This window comes from Diadema setosum, chromosome 11, assembly GCF_964275005.1.
Source record: "Diadema setosum chromosome 11, eeDiaSeto1, whole genome shotgun sequence".
NCBI classification, from domain to species: domain Eukaryota; kingdom Metazoa; phylum Echinodermata; class Echinoidea; order Diadematoida; family Diadematidae; genus Diadema; species Diadema setosum.
Window position 1 is genome coordinate 36078437 of NC_092695.1, and position 21564 is coordinate 36100000.

General features: G+C 40.0%; 1 protein-coding gene across 1 annotated transcript in view; it reads left to right on the forward strand.

Annotated features, from left to right (window-relative positions):
• Positions 1-21564, forward strand: part of LOC140234801 (protein furry homolog-like) — a 124289-nt gene that overhangs the window by 73163 nt on the left and 29562 nt on the right. The window contains exons 25-44 of the mRNA XM_072314837.1: positions 3891-4045; positions 4726-4958; positions 5475-5746; positions 6285-6422; positions 6878-7245; positions 7720-7887; positions 8347-8529; positions 9578-9678; positions 10358-10543; positions 11225-11462; positions 12022-12232; positions 13340-13438; positions 13965-14220; positions 15190-15422; positions 15882-15992; positions 16500-16697; positions 17107-17274; positions 17718-17858; positions 18679-18852; positions 20871-20897. Coding sequence (XP_072170938.1) covers positions 3891-4045; positions 4726-4958; positions 5475-5746; positions 6285-6422; positions 6878-7245; positions 7720-7887; positions 8347-8529; positions 9578-9678; positions 10358-10543; positions 11225-11462; positions 12022-12232; positions 13340-13438; positions 13965-14220; positions 15190-15422; positions 15882-15992; positions 16500-16697; positions 17107-17274; positions 17718-17858; positions 18679-18852; positions 20871-20897 — 3660 coding nt within the window. The remainder of the gene's footprint in view (positions 1-3890; positions 4046-4725; positions 4959-5474; positions 5747-6284; positions 6423-6877; positions 7246-7719; positions 7888-8346; positions 8530-9577; positions 9679-10357; positions 10544-11224; positions 11463-12021; positions 12233-13339; positions 13439-13964; positions 14221-15189; positions 15423-15881; positions 15993-16499; positions 16698-17106; positions 17275-17717; positions 17859-18678; positions 18853-20870; positions 20898-21564) is intronic.

The window sequence follows — 21564 nt, forward strand, 5'->3', positions numbered from 1 at the left end:
CTCCTTAGCTTGAGTAACTAGCTTGGGCAATTAAACTAAACAAAGAATTCAAACTTAAGAATGGCAAGAAAGAGCGGATGTAGACATCGTAGGCCTAATTGCTTACTGTCTTTCATATCATAATAGGGCCTATTAGGCCTTCAGGCCTGGCTCGTGTTTGGCTCATAGGCTCGAATTAGGACAAAAGGAAGTTTTCTTCTCTTTGTGCGCAAGCACCGGCAAGATTAGGGTTCAGGTCAGGAAGGCCGTTCGATGGGATGAAAGTTTGACCGCTAAGAGAAAGATGACCTTTACCGAGAGACAACACGTACGATAATGAGCCGCTTTCCAGAGTCTGTCCGACGCAACAACACTCGATTCGAACCAGGGCGGCCATTGTCAGAAAAGTGCCACCAATGATAAGTGAATGAAGTCGTTGTTATAGAAAGCTCAAAAATAGTCGATGAAGGTATACTTGAACAATAAGATGAGGAAGGGCATCAGGAACAGATATCCAACCATGTGAAGTTCATGCAAGACGGAATGTATCTGGCGTAATAGGTCTATGCCTGATGGCTGCGATGTAGAAAATTCAATCATCTTACCGACATTCTATGAGTTCTTCGATTTAGCAAGTGTATAGGTTTATCTGATAGATTATTATAAAAGTTGATGCCTATTTACGTGGTCAAAACTTTGAAATGAGAAAGTGGGAGCATTTGCAAACATTTTTGTAAACATTAGACCTTTGATTTAGCATTGTAAAGAGCCGAAAGTTACCGTTATTCATTTCTGATTGTAAAAGCAATGGTCCAACATTTACTAGTATTTTAACACCTAACGGAGCCGAATGTTACCGTTAATCATTTTCAAATGTAACCGACATTCATTTTAGCATCTTACGGAGCGGAATGTTATCCTTATTCAATTCCAAAGGTGAAAGTAAACATCCGCTATTTATTTTAGCGTCTAACTGAGCCGATTGATACCATTAATCATTTCCAAACGTAAAAACAACAACCTGTTATTTATTTTAGCATCGTACCGAGCAAAATATTACCGTTGTTCATTGCCAAATTTAAAAGCAAACATCCGACAGTTATTCTATTATCTTAAGGAGCTGAATGTTATTGCTGTCCATTTCCAAAAGTGAAATGAATCATCTGACAATTATTTTAGCATCGTACACACAGAGCCGAATGTTATTGTTTTTTTTTTATTTTTGAACGTCAAGGCGGACATCAGATATTGACATGGCCATAAAACGCAGCTGAATGTTACTGTTTTTCATTTCGAAATGTTTAAGAGCAAATATCCGACATTTTAGCATCATGATCATATGGAGCAGAATGTTACTGCTATTCACTTACAAACGTAAAAAAAAAAAATCATCTGACATTTATTTTTGCATCTTTCGGAGCCGAATGTTATTGCTATTTACTTTCGAAAGGATAAAAGCAAATATCCGACATTTGTTTTACTTAACCATCGTTGTGGAGTTGAATATTATGGTTATTCATTTCCGAACGTCAAAGGGATTATTTGACATTAATTTTTGCATCTTCCGAAGCTGAATGTTATTGTTATTACTTTCGAACGTAAAAATAAACATCTGACATTTATTATATCATCGTACGGAGTTGAATACTATTGACCCTTGTTATTCATTTTCGAACGTCAAAGCAAACATCAGACATTGATTTTACCATCGAACGCAGCTAAATGTTACTGTTATTCATTTCAAAATGTAAAAGCAAACACCCGACAGTTATTTTAGCATCGTATGGCGCAGAATATTATTATTACCGCTATTCATTTCCGAACGTAAAAGCAATCATCTGACATTTATTTCAGCATCTTCCGGAACCGAATGTTATAATATTGCTATTAATTTTTCGAAAGTAAAAGCAAAGATCCGACCTTTATTTAATCATCGGATACGGAGTTGAATACGGTGTATTATTTTATTAATTTCCGAACGTCAAAGGGATCATTCGACATTTTTTTTTTTTTTAAATCATCTTCCGGAGCTGAATGTTATTGCTACCTTCTTTCGAACGTAAAAGCAAACATCCGGCATTTATTTTATCATCGTACCGAGCATCTTCTGGAACCGAATGTTATCCTTATTCATTTCCGAACGCAAAATCAAGTCTGACATCAATTCTAGCACCGTACGGAGCTGTATGAATCTTACCGTTATTCATTTCCAAAAGTATAAGCAAACATCCGACATCTATTTTATTATCATATGACGGAGTCGAATATTACCATTGTTCATTTCCAAAATTAAATGCAAACATCTGACATTTATTTAAGCATCTTACGGAGCCAATAGTAACCGCTGTTCATTTCCGAAAGTAAAGGCAAACATCCGACTTTTGTGGTGGCCGATTTTCCCGCAAAGAAAATATATCTTAAAGCTACAAAATCGGGATATTCCTCAACCTATTTCTGATGCAAACATACCGAAGTTTTGAAAAGAAACTGTTGTTGCCCACCTGTTATCACGTACGACGCCTTATCGATTTTATTTTCTTGAGGTTATCACAGACGTTAATTATGTTCTACCAGCATTCAAAAGAATCGAGATTTTTGCGCTGTTCAACTAAGCCGCCGATCGGCGACCGCGAGGCATGGCTCCACAAAATTGGTGACACCGATAGTGAATCCCATTCCAATCATCTTTAGAAATTTACGCACACGTCGATGCACCAAGACAAAAGGTAATTAGGACACCAGAGTCTGCCCCTCTTCTGGGAATCGCCTATAGTTCCTATTGTTTGAATTTGTATGGAGCGTGCACAAAAGGAAGATTTACAGTAACAAAAGGTCTTGCTCATTATCGTCTACTATCAATCAACAGCAAAACTACGACTTTTTTACAACCTTTTCAGTACCAACCTACAGCAAAAGTGTATGCCTTTTCAACACGTAAGTACCACGGATAGTGCTGGTAGTGTCAAGCGCTTAATCTTTACCAAACCGTGCTGGCTGTGCGATGAATGGGACAAAAAACAGGAAGTAAACCACCAGAGTAACAACAATGAAGGGATTATCAACTTAAACTGAAATTGAGCATGCCTCATTAACACATTCTGTACATAATTAATGCCAACTTTCAAAGCAGTAGCACTATCCTTTCAAAGGTTATTAGAGTTGAAAGTGAAGAGTGTGGACAAGGTTTTTCAGAAATGAAAAAGGGATTCTAAAGACACACCTAATCACACTATTCTACCAAAAATGTTTGAGATAAACTGCTAAAAAAACACACTTTCCTGCCCGTTTTGTGATACCAAATGTTAGCATAATGTAAAGGAAGACCCGCTCTTTCAGAAAATATGAAAAAGTCAAGTTGGGCTTGGTTGACCCATTTCACTTATTTTCAGTCCTCACACAAAATCAGTGTGTGCGACTTTATGTTCGTTTTGAGGTGCATGGTCACATATTCAGTAAATCTTTTTGCACATTGGGGACTGTTATTGTTATTACTAGCCATCTGTGGCATATGTATAAATTGTGTGAACTTAAAGGTTGAAATCAACTCGTTGAGCCACAAGCCAACTCACTGGATAGCGTGCTGACTTTGCATCAGTTATTCAAAACTAGCTTTAACACAATGTAATCAATCTAGATTGATTAAGAGCTTGAAAAGGCCCAAGTATATCTTATTTTCTGCTTCAGACAGCAATTCAATGCGGGCTGAAGTTTGGATAGAAATGTTTGTTATATAGCTTGCAAACCTGTGTTCAAAGAGGAAGAAACACTGAAAAAAAGTTTAGAAGGTAAATTTGATTTTACTGTGACATTCAGCTTGTTACAATCTGGTGATAAGACCCCCTGCAGTGTGATAAATGGCACAAAATGGTCTGAAATGAATTGTGCCTCTTCTCATTCTGTTCTCTGCGTAGGTCTACAAACTGGGGAAGGAGACTGCAGTACTCCTGCTGGAGAACAATCCGGACCTCCCGATGGTCCTGATGTGGTACATCCACCGATGCTACACCGGTTCCAAACAAGTGGCCTCTGGCTACTTCCAGGCCATGGCTACAGTCCTCAATGCCAGGTCAGACTTTGTGATAGAATTTGACAAGTATTTTCTCTTTTAACATGTGCAGTTTCTCCTGTATGATCATACTCCATGGAGAAATATTAGGGTTGAGATAATGATCATGGTGATGATGGTGATGATGATGGTGGTGGTGATGGTGGTGATGATGGTGATGATGATGGTGATGGTGATGATGATGATGGTGATGAGAAAGACAAAAACAACGATACATAAATCACACACACAAAAAAATTTGTCATGTTGTCGCATAGGCAGACATTTCCTGAGGCACAGGAAATTAATTTGCATGGCTGTAAGGAGTGAATTGAATAGTGGAAATTAGATAAGACAGGACAAAATTGCAGCAAAAATGGGGGGGGGGGGCATCTTTCAAGAAAGAACCTCAATATTGACAGTGACGTCTAAGTCAAGGATTGTGATGGTAATGGAAGCATTGATAGTTACAGCAATGATCATGTTGAGGAATGGTAATAGCGACAGTGTTGATGTTTATCGTATACCGACTCCCACTTTATTTCTCACAAGATTATGAATTATGTTCTTCACAAATCATTTGATGATGTGGTAAGATTTCTTTTTTCATTATGTATGAAAAATCTGTGTATCATTTGTGTTTGTATGAAAAAATGTAGAAATCAAATCAAATGAAATCCAATCAACCTGCTCTTCTACAGTGAGTACCCATGTGAAATGATCCTGATTCTGATCGTGGTGCTGATAAAGACAGCCGATCCTTGCTCCAGCATCCGCACCCTGGCCTATCAGCTCCTCCAGGTCATGGACAAGCGCTTCTTTGGGGCCGGTGGTCCTAGCAACCTGCTGCGGGCCACCTACGGCAAGTCCCACGTCATGCTGTCCCGGGAGCTGGCCAGTCTACACCCTGAGCTTACCATGGCTGTCTTCTCAGGTTGGTGCATTGGGGAAACTGACACAGCAGAGCTTGGGGCATGCACATGCTCATTTCATGTTCAAAACTTGTAGGTTATGTGCAGCTTAAATTATCGATGCTGAGTTACAGTGTGTCTTTCTCTGAAATAAAGCATTGATGAGTGTCCACGCATCATTCATCCACTATAGCTGTCAGGAACAGTGGAGTTATTGAAGAACAAATGAACAATGGAATGAAGTGATAAGATTGAAACTTCAGAGTGAGACAGATGACATCTTGAACACTGTATTGCTAACTCCTGGGTACTGATCTTAGACATTTTGAGTGGAAACTATTAAACGGTATTTGATTTGTTCAGCCTAAAAACTAAACTTGACATTCCTAATGTTCTCCTCATGTGCAAGTGAGGCTACAAGAATATCCCACCCATTGCCTTCACCTTTTCAAATAGAAGTGTTGCTATCGTTCTGGATGCAGAATTTGTTCTGGTGTAAACACTAAACTTTCCCGACCTTCTTTTGTGTCACATTTCAGAGATCACCGAGCGATTTGAGACTGCCCCTCTGGTGCTGCGCAATGTGATGCTAGAGTGTCTGCTGCCCTGGCTCTACAACATTGAGCTCATCGACTCCATGGTCAAGGAAGGCATGGTCGGGGGCGGGACCTCCAGTGCCAAGGAGAAGGAGGTCGCTGAGATGATGATGATGGACGAGCAGGAGTGTGGCTGCCCCACCCGGCGACCGGGATGGGGGAGCCAGCAGGCCACCATCGTTGTCCTCAACAACCTCCTCTTCATAACAGCTGAGGTGAGTAGGAGTGATGCATGCAATGTTTGGGGATAATGAGGAGACTGAATCCCTAGTCTTTCATGTCAGGTCTGAATATATTTTAGGAGTCTGCTTGCTACTGCCACTGTGGCATTCATCTTTGTATATTGTCTTGAGACACTTTCTTTTGCCAGAGAAAGAGAACTATGTTATTTCAGATTAAATGATGATGATAAAAATATTAAAAGTTTGTATAACACCTATTACAAAAATGTTTCTAAGTGTTTTACAATTTGCAAGCATTCATGAGAATTTAACATGGAATAAGCATTAACAAAAGACAAGAGAAACAAATGCATGATCAATTACAAGTTTAAATAATTCATAAATTGTACCTTCTTTTTCAAGAAATGGAAGCAGGTTTCCATTTTTGGACAGGTGGATTATGTTTCATCATTAACTCAATGCAAAAAACAAACAAACAAACAAATGTTAGGTGCCTTTGTTCAACACCAGGAAGTTCTTGCTATTTATATCATTTTTATGCTTGTCATTATTTTCTGGTACTGTCATCCAGTATGGAGATGAGCACTCAGACGGTCTGGAGCAGCTATGGGCTGGACTCTGTGCCTGTTGGCCAAGCAACCTCACGGTCATTCTCAACTTCCTCCTTGGTCTGACTGGAGTGATGACCAACCCTGACCTCTTGCCATCGGTGAGATATATTGAACAGGGGATGACATATTTTGAGTTATTTGAATTGGACATTTAACATATATAATTTGCTGTGTGATTTTAACAGAACTTTGCAACACTTAATCATCAAAAGTTTGGAAGGATAAAGACCTCAAGGACTCAAACATTAGAAATTTACTGGAATGGCAAATCAGATTGTCAGATGCAAGGATTGTTTTACTTTATACCTCTAATAACGAATTAGACATAGCGTAATTGTTCTGTGTGTATGATTGAATGTCAGGCTCTGTTTTTAAGTGCATTCATTCTTTTAGTTCTATTCACAGGCGAAAATGAAATTTGCAATATTTGTGTTGCTGTATGGTAGAAGGTAACAAGTAGAGATGATGAGTCTGATGCCTTTCTTCTTCTTATGAGTTTGATATACACACGATGTAACATGTGATGTTTCTGTTAAATGCCTCTGAAATACAGCTAAAGCGAGTGCTGGTGTACATCGCCAGAGCCAAACCTCAGCGGCTCATGGACGAGTTGATGCGTGAGATGCTGTCTGTGGACATCGTTCAGACCAACATGGAGCGCATCGAGGAGCCGCCTTTCTTCCAGCTCTTCAGCCAGCCCAAGTTTGGCGCGGTGGGGCCCGAGTCCTCCAGCGCCGCCTCCCTCATCGAGAAGATGGACAAGGAGGAGGAGGCGCGGCTGGCCAGCGAGCGTGGATCGGAGCGAGGCAAGGCATCGTCAACCACCTCCACCACCACCACGTTGGACAGAGCCACCCAGGTGACAGCTGGTAGCAAGACCCCTCCTCCTCCAGACAGTGGGAGCGGCAAGGATAGAGACAGGTGAAGCTGCATTTTTTTTTAGTTTTCCTAGAAGAAGATATTTTACCTCATTCACAGAGCTATATAAATAGAGGATTAAACTGTAAATTTGAGAAAACTATTCAACTCTTACTAATTGTACCAAATATGGCATCATGTACGTACCTCAGGAAAAAACACAAAAAACAAACAAACTTGCATGGATATTTTGTCTGTGACGTTGCTTGCATTATTCTGACCATTTGTTCTGAAAAAAGAAAAAGTAGTGAGACTTAAGTTTATTTATGATGCAAGTTCTCTTTGATCAGTGAGACCAAAATGCTGATTGGAAGCCAGAGAGATGATAAACTACCAATTGAATGGTCAATATAATTTTTAATGTAGCAACACTTTGTGCAACATTTGAGAAAGTTGTGCATTATGGGATCGTGCATGACACCGAGAGTGGTGATGACATTGAATGTTGTACAATACCCATCTCCTTTGCCCTAGCAGCATCATCCGATCTAGTGAGGGCTCCTCATCCCTCCATCAGAGCAGTGGGAGTCTGTCCACCTTGACCAGCAGTACGTCCACCCCAAGCAGCGAGTCCGCCGGTCTGTCATCCGGCATGGACCGCATCCGTTTCAAGCCTGCCATTCCTGAGGAGGATGACTCCGTTAGGTGAGAGAAAGGAGAAAGTGATTCAACACTTCTACTCATGGCAAAGAAATGAAATGCATGTCTGCTATGATACCATATTTTCTCTTCATTATGAATAGGTACATGTATGTGTACATAAGTCTGTAAACATTGCATTTTTTGTGAGTAGGTTCCATCTTTGAAAGACAAAGTAAACTTTTTTTTACAAATCGTTAATTTTATGAAGATATGAGATTTGTTTTTGGTTTTATCTTCTTGCCACTTAAGGTTGTCATTTTTTCATTTATCAAAGTGTGTTGAATTCAATTTAATCTAATCAAATGATAATTGATTGGATATAGCCACCCAAATTTTGAATTAGAGTCTTTGATAGTATGTGGTGTCATAGGCTATTAATAGCTTTTTTTTACTTAATTCTTGAAGTGAAATGAGGTAATGATACAAATTTTGATATGATTATCCTGTCCTTCTTTCTCCCAGGTTCACCAGCATTGATGAAAAGGGGCATGAGGGTGTGGCCAAGGAGAACCTGTTCACCATCTGGAGACAGCAAACCCAGAACGGACTGGTCTTACCCCTCCCACTCTCAGAGGACTGCTACTATGCCCCCCTCAGTGATTACATCGATGAAAATGAGACGCCTCCCCAGGGAGTGATTCACAAGTACGCTGTCTCAAACTAGTTCCTTCTTGCATCAGTTGCGAGGTTGTTTGAAAGTTGTCATGTGCATTTGAGGGTTCAACTGCTGAGAAGCTGTTTTCCTTGTGTAATGTGAGGTTTATCTGCATATAAATTGACAGGCTACATGTACTTGTTAAAAAAAACAAAAAAACAATGGAGATGCTTTAAGGTTGTTAAATAGCTGGTAATAATTGCATGCAAGGTGTTCCTCAATGAGTTGGTTGTCTTGGAATAAACATCTTGAATGATTGAGGTAATATATCCAAGTGATGGTTTATTTGGTACTCATCATATAACATTCTTGAAGGAATCACAGCTGAGAGATACATGACAACGAATAAATTTTGTTCAGCTTCTTAATTATACATGCACATTTTTCTCTTGAGGTATGTTATCTGTGTGGGTTTATAATGGAAAGGAATGTTAAAAGCTGACATAGCCGGAAGGTTGCTAACGGCATGTCGAGTGGTAAGCGCATATACACAATCTAATATTATTGAAATCTATGCCATATCGACAGAAAAAAAAAACTACAACATGAAAATGCCACGGCGAAACATTCAGTGAAAAATAACTAAAGCTCGATAATACCGCTGAGTGGTTCCCATTTCCGGTTATGCACATTAACCCGTTGAGGACGGATTGATTTTGCTACAACACGCATTTCCCATAGACACTTGCCCGAGTATACTCGGGACTCGTCCTCAACGGGTTAATCTTTCCTTGTGTCTTTGCAATATAACACTCTTTATGATATGATTTTGACAACATAGCCTTGAAAAAGGACAAACAGGGAATAGTGTTCTTACTTCTGCTTACATAAATACACCTTTTTCCTGTAAGTAAAATATGGTTAACCAGTATTTTGTTTGTTTGAGGTAATGATTACTGAGTATGTAGTTCAAGGATGCCAAGAATAAATGTTGTCCCATGAACCACTTTTTTTTTTTTTTTGCTGGTTTTGATGCAATGGGTGTAATGGTTGGTTGTTAGTATCTGAAAGTCACCTTCTGCTTCTCCCTCCTGACAGGTGCAATGTAGCGACTGTGCTGCTGACTGACCTGGTACTGGAGAAGGTCGATGTTGATTGGCAGGTTCACCTACCTCACATCCTGCATGTACTCTTCCTTGGTGAGTCTGAGATGAGGGGAATTCCCTGATAATTAGGAGATTCCCCCTGAGTCAGGGAATCCCCTTTGCCATATGGGGGACAAAGGAATCATATTTTTTTTCCTGTAAAAATATGATATCATTATGGTCTCACCTAGGGCAGCCTCTTCAGTGTAGGCAGTGATCTTCCAGAGGGCTTACCCTGGAATAGCCAGGAACCCATGTTGTTTTACATCTAGATGAAAAAGGACATAATGGGTAAAACATTGCATCCAAAGATGTGTACACACGACACAAATGGAACTCAAATTTTTTTTGTTTGTAAGTCTAGAACTGAATCTACTATACCACACTTCAGCATGAGTTTTGGCTATGGGTCTTGTAATGTACCAAGAAGATCAGAAGGGGGACAGCCAATGGTGTTGAGTTTGGAGCCTTCTCTGATGCTGCTGAGGGTGATTTTGACAATTAATTTCAACATTGACAAATATAATGTTTATTACCATAGTTTTGAGAGTTATTGTGATGATATTGACAAGAAAATGTTGATGGCAATAAGCAGTGAGTCTCAAAAATAGATTGAGCCATACAGGTCTATGATCACCATCCAAATCCTTCCTTACCTCTGTGACCTCTCTGATCATTTCATCTAGTCACTTAGTCTAATATTCTCTTAACCTCCATGACTGGTGGTAATTAGGCCTGGACCACTCCTGGCCCTTGGTCCATGAGCACTGCAAACGCCTGCTGCTAAACCTCCTGGTGGTACTGGCTCCTCACAATGACTTTGTCAGCGTAGCCAACACTCTGCTATCTCACCACGTCATCAGTGACCTCCATGGACTGCTGGACCAGCGCGCTGTCACCAAGGAATACAACTTCACAGGTATCTAGGGAGTGACCGTAACTCGTTATGCACCCTTGCACGTAGCCAAACGTTACCTATTGCATTTGCATGTAGCCTTTTCCCATTACACTCAGCCATGATTTCCTGTAATGTAACAGGATTAAATCAAACTGATACAAATTGGTCCAGGTGTAAGTGAAAGCAGTCTCCATTCAGGGCTCTTTGTTCCACTGTTGAGATGATTAGATAACTATTACTCTTGATCATTGACAATTAAGATGTGGATTTCTCTGCCAAGTAGGGAAGAAACCTTTCCAGCAATTGTTACTATCTCAGACGACACTTATCAACTGTCAATGTAACTTCCTAAATGCTTCAAAGTGAAAGATACTTGAAGTACAGTGTATCTGCAAAATATATTCTGTTTGTACACCTCAAGGTTTAGATTTGAGAATTTTGAGAATTACATATAAATCACCTCATTTTATTGTGAGCATCAATATATTGATATAAGATATTCATAGGTCCTGGTAGGGCAGTCTTTTCCTCCTGTAGGCCTACTGTACATGAAAGAAAACAAATGAGTTTACCAAACATCCTTCTTTAGCAGTGGATTTCAATTCTTTCAAGATTTCAATAAGAAGGTTTTATTTGAAGTTTGGAAGACAAAGTGGTAATGTCTTAATTGAAATGCTGAGTATGATATCTTGACTTCCTCAGGTGCAGTGGGCAACACAAATGGTCACCCAGCAGACACCATGTCGTACGACTCGGACGGCACAGCGCTGATGGGTAGCACCACAACCATTAGCGGTGCTTCGACCGTCTCGGGGTCCAGCATGAGCTCTACGTCCACAGTCATCCCATTTGGACTGACCGCCGTGGCACACATCAGTGTTGATCACTTGAGAACCACTGAGGAGGCCGCCAAAGCTCTCGTCGAGTTCCTGGTCACAAGGTAGGGAATCTTTTGATTGGAAGGGTTGGGATTTCTTTCATCCCTGGTTCCAGTTAACTTTCTGTGCTTCCTCCTAGAATAAGAGATATAGTGAAATGCTTGGAAGTCTAGTACTTAACACTTACTGATCCTTTTTTTTTTTAGTGTAAGTTTCCAGATATTATGAGCACCTGCATTGCATGTCTTTAACACTGTTCTGACACTGCCGTGACTTTTCATACACGTCCAGATGTTTTCAGCCACTATCTCCATCCACTGAGGCAATAAGAGTGTCTTGGTGTGTAGGATTATTGCTCAGTTCAAATCTTCTGCTTTTGATGACACCAATAGCTTGAGATGTAGTTTTATTTTTGATCCAGTGTAACTTATCATTGTACCTTCACTGCATTCACATTTTTGTTTTTGTTTTTGTTACAGATGTGGTCACTTCTACAGTTACTCATCGTCTGTTTGTGATTGTTTTGTGTTTGTGTTTGTATGTAACTGTCAATCATCTCTTATGCAATGTATACAAGAGAAATAGCAACAATTGCATCTTTTGTTTCCATCGTCTACACAGGAAATGCCGCCCTCTATGGTCCTGCGAGGAGATCACACCCCGAGGTACCAGCATCAAGAGTGCGGAGCAGCTGGAGATCTTCCTGAGGAACGTGGTGAAGATCTTCCACGGCAGCATGAGGAGCTCACACCTGGAGCAGCGGTGGGCTCAGGTCGCCCTCCATCTCGCCCTCTCCTGCTCCTCCAGGCACTACGCTGGCCGGTCTTTCCAGGTACGTCACATCCCATTTCGTGCTCTTTTACTCAAGATCACCCAGGAGCTACAGTGTGCTGAATCTTGCTGTAGAGCAGACTGTGTCCAAGAATCTACAGAATCACTTTTTGAACAAGAATTTAAATATTGTCAGTCCTGGAAATGGGACTTCTCTCTCTGTAGCAAATGTTGCATTATCTTTGTCTGTCATGATTCAAGGAATTGCCAAAGTGTAAAATGAAAGCATGATGGTTATGTAGCAATTGATGATTAATTGTGTATGTTTGTATGTAATCTTGTAAAGAATACTTGAATGATGTTTACAATGTACCTCTATTCTGTGGTGTCATTTTAATGTTTGGTTTTTTTTTTTTTTTTTTTGTTTTTTGGTCATTGATCCATTAAAGGACAAGTTCACCTTCATAAACATAAGGATTGAGGGAACGTAGCAATATTAGTAGAACACATCATTGAATGTTTGAGGAAAATCGGACAATCCGTTCAAAAGTTATGAATTTTTGAAGTTTTTGTGCAGTAATCGCTGGATGAGAAGACTACTGCAGTGTGTGAATAACTTAGATGTCACATGCGTACAACAATATAAGGACAATACAAAGAGAATTTCACAAAATTTCATCTTTTGAAAAAAGTACATATTCCCCTGACTCATTACCGACAAATGTTATGGGTAATATTATTCCCCCTGCCTTTAGAAAGAGGCAAGTCAAGTGCTCTTTTATTATGCGAAAAAAGTGAAAATATGTTGAATTTTCTTTATACTGTTGTACGCATATGACTCACAAGCTGTAGTAGTCTCCTCATCCAGTGGTTCCAACACAAAAATTTTAAAAATTCATAACTTTTGCATCGATTGTCCAATTTTCCTCAAACTTTCACTGATGTGTTCTACTAATATTGTTGCATTCTCTCAATCCTTATGTTCATGAGGGTGAACTTGTCCTTTAATTGTGTTGAAGGCCCCATATTATCAACCGTTTGTGAGGAATATCATGGTTCAACTTTTTTGTTGTTATTGCAGAGTGACGGTACTGTAACAGTTATGATGTCTCAGTGCTGATGGTATTATTAATACCTAAGTCTCTTTGGTTTGTTTTTTCTGCTGTAGATGTTCCGGGCCCTCAATCCAGCCCTGAACTCACGGATGCTATCGAACATCCTTACCAGGTTGGTCGAGACTGTAGCAGACCAAGGGGACGATGCACAGGTACACCAATGGGCTCTTCTTCTTGTTCACCAGCTGTAATGCAGTTGGCTTGCTTGCATGCCTTAGAAAGTGTGTGATGGTCTTAGCAGGTGGTAGTGACATGAAAGGGTGAAAATGAGTTGATTAAAGCATCATGAAAAGAAGAGAAATAGGTAAATACAGCTGTGCGGTTACACATACTCTTTGATTTTGTGTGTGTGTATGTGTGTATGTGTGTGTGTGTTTGTGTGTGTGTGTGTTTTCATTGATGTTGGCAATGATTGTATGTGATAGGAAGGATAAATTGTAAAAGCAGCTCAGCACAAGCATGCATGAGCATACTCAAGCATCTTATTAATGACTAGTTCTATCAGCTCTTTCCTAAGTTTCTTTGGGTAGAGCGTATGTACCAAGATGCTGTAGGAATTTAGTTCAGCTGTTGCCCATGACGTATTCCTGTTCACCTGTTGTCTATGACGTATTCCTGTTCACTTGTTAACTATGACGTATTATTGTTTTTTAATGTCTTTCATTGTCATCTTGTTAGGGCTATGCTACTGAGATTCTTCTCACCCTGGATAATGCAATCGACGTCCTGGCCCAGGACCTGGTCTTCCCTGACATAAGGGAGAGGTCCAAGTCTGGGTCCTCGCGCAAGGCTGAGTTCCGCAAGAGCACCAGCAACCTCTTCAACATAGGACCACCTGGGTCAGCCTATGACGGCCTGCCTGGACCGACGTCAATGAGGACCAAGATTGTGGAAGTTCCTACCTCTTCTTCTGGTCCCAGCAATGGCTCTTCTGGTCAGACACAGGCTCCATTCACCTTCTCAAATATCACTGATATATGGAATGTGATGCAAGAAAAGGGCCCTTAGTGCTGCTGCGCGCAAATTCTAGAAAACTGTGTGGAAGTTTGACAAACCATTACGCAAAAAAAAAAAGATCAGCTTTGTAGCTGCGCGCACTTGACATGCATAGATGCATCAAAAAGTGGCAGGATTTGGACAAAACGTGCCTTTTTAAATGTCATAATTGGGGCAGTTAGGAGTTGAATTTCAGAAAATGGTCTGCTTATCTATATGCGTCAGAGTTCATTCTACAATGTGGCGGTAAAAACTCATTTTCGGTATTTTATGCCCTAAGGGCCCTTTTCTCGCATCACGACCCATATCATAACTGCACTAATTCCATGAAAAACTTACAATGTCCCTTCATATTCTTAACCCATTCCGTACTGAATTCTGGATCCCCAATAGACTTAATACACGGGCCACCAGGTTCCTGTATGGAACGGGTTAAGTGGTATGCATGAACAGTTTGTTGCACTGTTACAAGTTTGGTCTCTCTGGCACTGTTGCTCAACAGATGAGTAAGGTTATTCTTAAAATCAGCAACAGAATCCAAATTCTTCAAAGCCATTTCCACCCTTGAGCCTCTCTTTGATCTGACAAGTGCTCTATGGAGAATGTAATTTTGTGCAAGTGACTAGACAATCAAGTTTGTTGTCCTTTGGTATAGAGTTGTCAAATTGTCAAATTCACATTAACCTTTTCAGTACCATGGACAACATGCCTATGTACAAAGTCATTTAAACTTTAGGCTGGTGTGCCAGAAAACTTTAAAGAAGGCTGAATCAATTTCGTTTATTTGTACTATCATTTATCACCATTTATAATTTGTCTTTTGTGCGAAAGACAGCTATTGATGACACCTTTTACCTTTATCAAATGATACTGATACATTATCTATACTTATACTAAAAAACTGCAGACATGCGAGTTTACGTCGGCGAGCACAGGAGTCGGAGCTCCACCACCAGCGAGCTGGACAAGCCTCGTTTCCACGGCGGCCGGGCGCGGAGTTCCTCCTCCCTCAAACACCTTGGAGAGAACTTCTTTGAGGAGCGGCTGAGCATGCTGTCCCAGATTTTCTGGATCTTCGTCTCCCTGCTAGAATCAGACTATGAGTATGAGTTCCTGATGGCGCTCAAGGCTCTTGACAAGGTTTGTTTACTGATGACTTCTTTCCCACACAAGGGATTTTTCAAACTACCAATATGGATTTGTCGAATGAGAAGAAACATTTAGATTTGATAAATTCATCCTTGTTCTTTCTTTTATTTAATGCATTGGAATTGTGTTAGAATTTCCTTCCAATTTCCTTCCAATAGTACTCTTGGAAAGTTTTCCATTCCATTCCATTCTAAATACAAGCTTCATGAAAATGTCATGTGGCCCAAAGGAATCAAGCATGAATTATTTCTCAAAGATATCATTTGAACTGGAACAAAAAAAAAAAAAAAAAAAAATCAGATTTGATCACTGAATGTTTGCAGTGTACACTTACATAACATAATGTTACAACTTCATTGGAACTTAATGCGCTTGCTTCCATTGTGTGATGTGTGGATGACTGTAGAATTGAGCTCTGTACATGTATTCTGTGTTCATTCTTACTATCAGCTGCTGAAAGTCTTGCCCCTGGAGAGAGGAGAGGTTAGAGTACGTCTGGAACACGTCTTGAGCCAGCTACGATGGGAGGGCTACCCAGGCCTACAGGCTCTTATTCTCAAGGTGAGTGTAACATATCATTTCCTTACATTTTAATTGTTGCATTTGCACTGTACCAATTAGAAACTTTCTATTAGAATTGTGTTTTTAATCCCCTCATTTTAACTTGTGCTCTGTAAATTTTTTAATCAGACAGCAGTTACCTTAATGAAATCACAGATCATTTTTCTTTTCATCAACAGACTTGTTAATTGGTGTAAGTGACAATCAGTGACAATCTATACAGTATGACTCTTGTTTTGTGACATAATCTTGTAACCCTCATCAGCAATGACCCACAAGTAGCTTTGAACTGGAACTTGATCATTGCATGTTCAAATAGCATTTGTCAAATACAAACATTCAAGTATGTAATATTCCCATGAAGTAAATCATTTCCAGACCTTAAAGCACTACTCATTGTCAAAAGGATGAATACATTTTGTTAATAGATCGGTTACTTTTTATGAAATTTCACTGAGTGCCTAACCTCCATTTTGTCTATTTTGGCTGTGAAATTTACCTTCACAGGGTTTCACTTCATCTGTGACCTATGACCTGACCCTTCACCTGGTGTCTAAGCTGACCCTCAACATTCACCTGAAGGTAGTCGACCCCACCCAGGCAGCGGGCTTCCCCCTCAACGTGGTGGCCCTCCTGCCATACCTCATCCAGAAGTTTGGACAGCCTGACAAGTTTGCGGGCGATATTGCCACCAATATCAGCAGGGTGAGTTTTTTTAGTCCATCTCATCCACTTTACCTCTTTGCTCTTTGTTAATGTCCACACTTTGCCCCCCCCCCCCCAGTATGAAAGGAGGTTTGCAGTAAGTGGACCTACTTGTCTGCCAGCTGTGTGCTGATCATTGCATCCTCCCAATAGTGAAGATGGTTTTATGATATTTGTGTTTTGTGATGTGCAAGTTAGCATATAATGACAAAACCATTGCAATTCAGTGAAATTGGAAGAGAGGACACATGTAAGGTATTAAAAATCAGTTGTTTACATTCTGTTGCATTGTCAAACATTCCCAGAGGATGAATACATCAACTGAAAGTTTCTCCAGCTAAGGAGAGTGAAGGATGTTTCTGAGCTGGGTGTTTGTCTGTTTTTTTGTCTGTTTGGTGCTGATTGGTAGGTCTGTCAGGAGCGCTGTACCAAGATGGCTCCCCTCTCCACTGTTCTGATGATGTACCGGGAGCGCACCTACAATCGGGACGGCAAGGCCTGGGCGGGCGTGGTCTGCAAGTACCTACACTCTGCCTACTCCCACTTCAGCATTCCCATGATGACATTCTTGATTGAGGTGAGAAGATAGGGTAGTATTTCACCAGAGGAGGAGGAGAATGGCAGCTATTCTGAAGATGATGGTTACTATGGCAATATACAAGGATATGGAGGAGGTTTGTGTGTAATAGATGGAGAGCATATGAAGCATCATAGCAATGATAAATCACTTGAAGGATAACATGGTGAAGAAGGTGGTAGAAACACAGTTCATTCTAGGAACTGCTCTCCATGATGAATATTGCTTCTTTTTTTTTTTGTGAAAAGGGGGATTGCAGCAATATCATGTAACCATATTAATAATGCCGTTTGTAATCAGTGATTGTAATGTCTTACATCATGATTTCCAAATATAATTATCCGTGCACATATGGGAATTTACGTGTTAGCATTAGAATTAGTCCAGTGTCTGGATTGTTTGCTGTGTATCATCTGACTCTAGTGTTTGAACCTTTGACACAGGTGTTAGAGAAAGGTCCAATCAACAACCAATCTCCGGTGCTCCAGATTGTCTACCACCTCATCCACAACATTGACCTGATGGCTGCACCCATGCAGCAAGTTAACGACAACCTGCTGCGGGTTATCGCCAAGTATGTCCAGGTAAGACCACTGGAAACCTCAGAGAAAGAGAATTGGAGGTATCTACAAAATGTGAATGTGGCAGCTATCTGTGCCTGTATAGTTCTGTGGGCAACATTCAGTATCAAAAGAGCCACTTTGACATTCAGTCATTTATGTGTACAGTGATATGGCAGTTACTATTGTCCATTTTACTTGTGTGAAGAGATACACAGCAATGTTGAAAGATGGAATAAATTGGTATTTTGATGGAATTAAATAAGTTTGCCTTTCACCAGAGACAGTAACTCTTTGTCAAGATTTCACCATCAATAAGAGGCTATGCAGTGATTGTTAGAACACTTTCAGTCTGTGTTGGTGCATTAGTTATTTATTCATTTATTTATTTTAAATCAGTAGTGTGTTTGTCATCATAAGTTGTCAATTTGAGGAGTGTGTATGAGTTAACCCGTTGAGGACGGACTGATTTTGCTTCACGCATTTCCTATAGACACCTGCCCGAGTATACTCTGGACTCGTCCTCAACAGGTTACTGTAAAACATGATATATTCGCGGCATGAAATTTTCACGAACTGCTACTGGCATTTGATGCATATAGTGTAGACAAGAACTTTCGCATGCATTTTAATTTCGTGAATCCTGGCGCTCGCGAAATTAAAATGCACGCGAACACACCTCGTCTTACAGTAATCAGCTATCTCTCAAACAATGTTATTGTGTTTTGACTAATAAAGGCAAGATGAGATAACACCTGTTGTACCTTGTGATGTTTGATCCCTTGTTTGATCCTATTGGTCCTTTTCCTCCTCCTCCTCCTCCTTCTCCTCTTCCTCCTCACAGGGTATCCACTGGCAGGACTCCCTCAACATCCTCAAGGTAGCCGTCTCCAAGTCCTCTTCACTGGTCAAGCCTCCGACCCACGATGACCGGCACAACAGGGTCGTCTCCCTTGCCCTGGACCAGCGCAAGGAGCTGCCGGGTCGCACCATGGAGTTCACCTTTGACCTTTCCAGGGTAAGTGTCATACAAGTCTCTCTCTCTCTTTTTTTTTTTTTTTTTTTGCTCAATGGAAATGGTTTCCAAAGATTCCGTCATTGTCCTGAAGTATGCAAGTTCATGGATGATAGCAGAGATGACAGTAAAGTAAAGAGAGCTCTGCAATCTAAGAACTTTGAAAGTATGGACTGTTAAGAGGCTTTCAGACATTGTCATTGTAGAAATTGACACTGTTGCTCCACAACTGTCTTGGAACAATTTACAAATATGACTGAGCACATAACTTCAAGCGCTTGTGAGCAAAATTGACTTTGGTGACTGAATGTATAATATCTAAAAATAATTTTGCACCAGATTTAATGCCATGTGGCAAAGTCTTCACCTTTGAATGCAGTACTGCCCTGGTTGTTGGTTCAACAGGTAGATTAATCATGTGGGTAACACCCAACTTTAAATAAATTGAGAGGTGTAAATTCTTATATCCTACAGTTTTCTTAAAAATCATGCCTGTTCCTTTGCATTATATAACAGGACTGTCTATATCCATCATTGTACCTGTTCATCCCATGTTTGCATTTTGCATATCTAGGCAGAATTCTCACAACTTTTCAGCTTTAAAAATTGTCAGTACCAACAAACACGTAAAGATTAGTCGAGATGAAGTTGTAATCTGATATATCCAAACTATGGATATACATGTACCATAGCATTGGAACGAATGAGCACCAGGAGAAATGTTGAGAGATGTGCCATGCAATATATTCCCATGTGGCAATGACTAATCACCCACCACCACAGGATTGCATGTCCCACACAGTAGTGACATTAAATTGTCCCCCCCCCCCCCCGAAAAAAAAAAAAACACAAACAAGCAAACAAACAAACAAACCCCAAAGAAACAAGTAAGCAAACAAAAGAAATAGGGGGAAAAAAAGACATTGAAAAACATTGATAACTGCCTTTACTTGTCATCAACTTTCTTTTTTGGTTTATTGATCATGCTAGAAAGTATCTAAAAGTTTAAAAAATGCCCAAATGCCATACAAAGGGATGACAATACTGATCTGTCGCTGTCACATCGTTTCATGGAAATATCTTGGACTGTTCATATACTGTAAAAATGGAAATTTTCGCGGTGTTTAAATTTTCGCGCATTTCGCGCAACCAGAAACTAGCGTGAAAATAAAAGCACGCGAATATTTTTGCTTGCCATATGTGCCTGTGCGTGATGTCTTGATTCCGCGGAATTAAAAACACGCGAAACTCTTCCGGCCCGGCAAAGCGCGAAAAATTAGTCACGCGAAAATATCCACTTTTACAGTAGTATATTTCTGATAAGTGGTGACAGTGAAAGGTTATTTATGAAACTCCTTTTTTTTTTCCAGAGAAATCAGGAGCGATGCTCACTAGCTCCCCTGAATTATGAGATATTTTAGACCAGCGATGATGCAACTTATATGTTTATTGATACGCTCGGTGTTAAGTACACATTAATGTTAGGGTCTCTTGTTTGTGTGTTTGTAGGTTTTGTGCTAATTACACGTTTGTATGGATCTTTTGTCTCCACTGTCAAACTATCAAGATGGATATTGTTCTGTTAATTTTTTCTGTGACAATTCTTTCTGTTTTTCATGTTTCCCTAATGTTGTCATTAAAGAACCAGTAAAGTTCATTTGCATTATTGATATAAGTGGGAGCCAATTCGCTATTACCTACAGGTCGAAAGTGCTAGTGCTTAAAATTCGAACATGCTATTATCCCCATCCCACAGTAAAAACAAAAAAAAACCAAAAAAAAAAAAAGACAGGAGAATAAAATGAAAACAACAAAATAAAATGAAAACACATCTGATGCTGTAATGAAGATCAGCTATGTACCGTTTTTCCTGACTTCATGTAATTTTTGTGTAGAGAAACTTTGTTGTAAATGCACGGTGATGCGTGGTTGATGAGCCGACCTCCCTACTAACCATCTTCTGTGCATGTGTAATGAGGCAGTTATGACTATTCATGAGATAATCTGTTTGTTCACAACAGGTGGTTGATCCAGAACACACCTCCAGTGTGAGTTTTTATGGTTGTTCTTACTGTATTTCTCACCCATACCAAAAATCAACTACTCTGTTTCCCTGTAGTCTCATTCCTGTGCGTTCATGTTTCACTAGTAGTCTTATCTCACAGACCCTAGCCTTTGCACTTATACAAATAGTGGCATACATACAAATATTTTGTTGGTGTCTGAAACAGAGATCACAAGTAGACACATCAGCACAGATATTGCTTTAGATGAGTGAAAATACAAAAGTGCAGAACATGTATTCCAACAACATAAAAATCAAGGTAAAGCAGGTCCAGGTGTATCGGTGTGTGTGTGTTTATGTGAGTTTCAGTGTACATGAGGATATTCATCTGTTTGTCAATTGATTGAGTTATCAATACTTTCAAGAATGATAGTATAAAACATTAATTGAAACTATCTCCAGTGCAGAAAGGGCATTGGCTCAACGTTTCCTTGTCAGGTAGACTACCAATAGGAGTGTGTGGAGGGATGTGATACAGCCTGTGCGCATGATCCAGATGACCAAACATTTACAGATTTTAATCATGTTTCGAAAAAAATCATCGCAATTGCTATATTTGAACTCATACTGAGCACCAAGGTAGAGTGTTACCATAGCAGTAGTGAAGTCAGTAAAATGGATTCTACACCTGTCAGGACCAAGTGCATTGA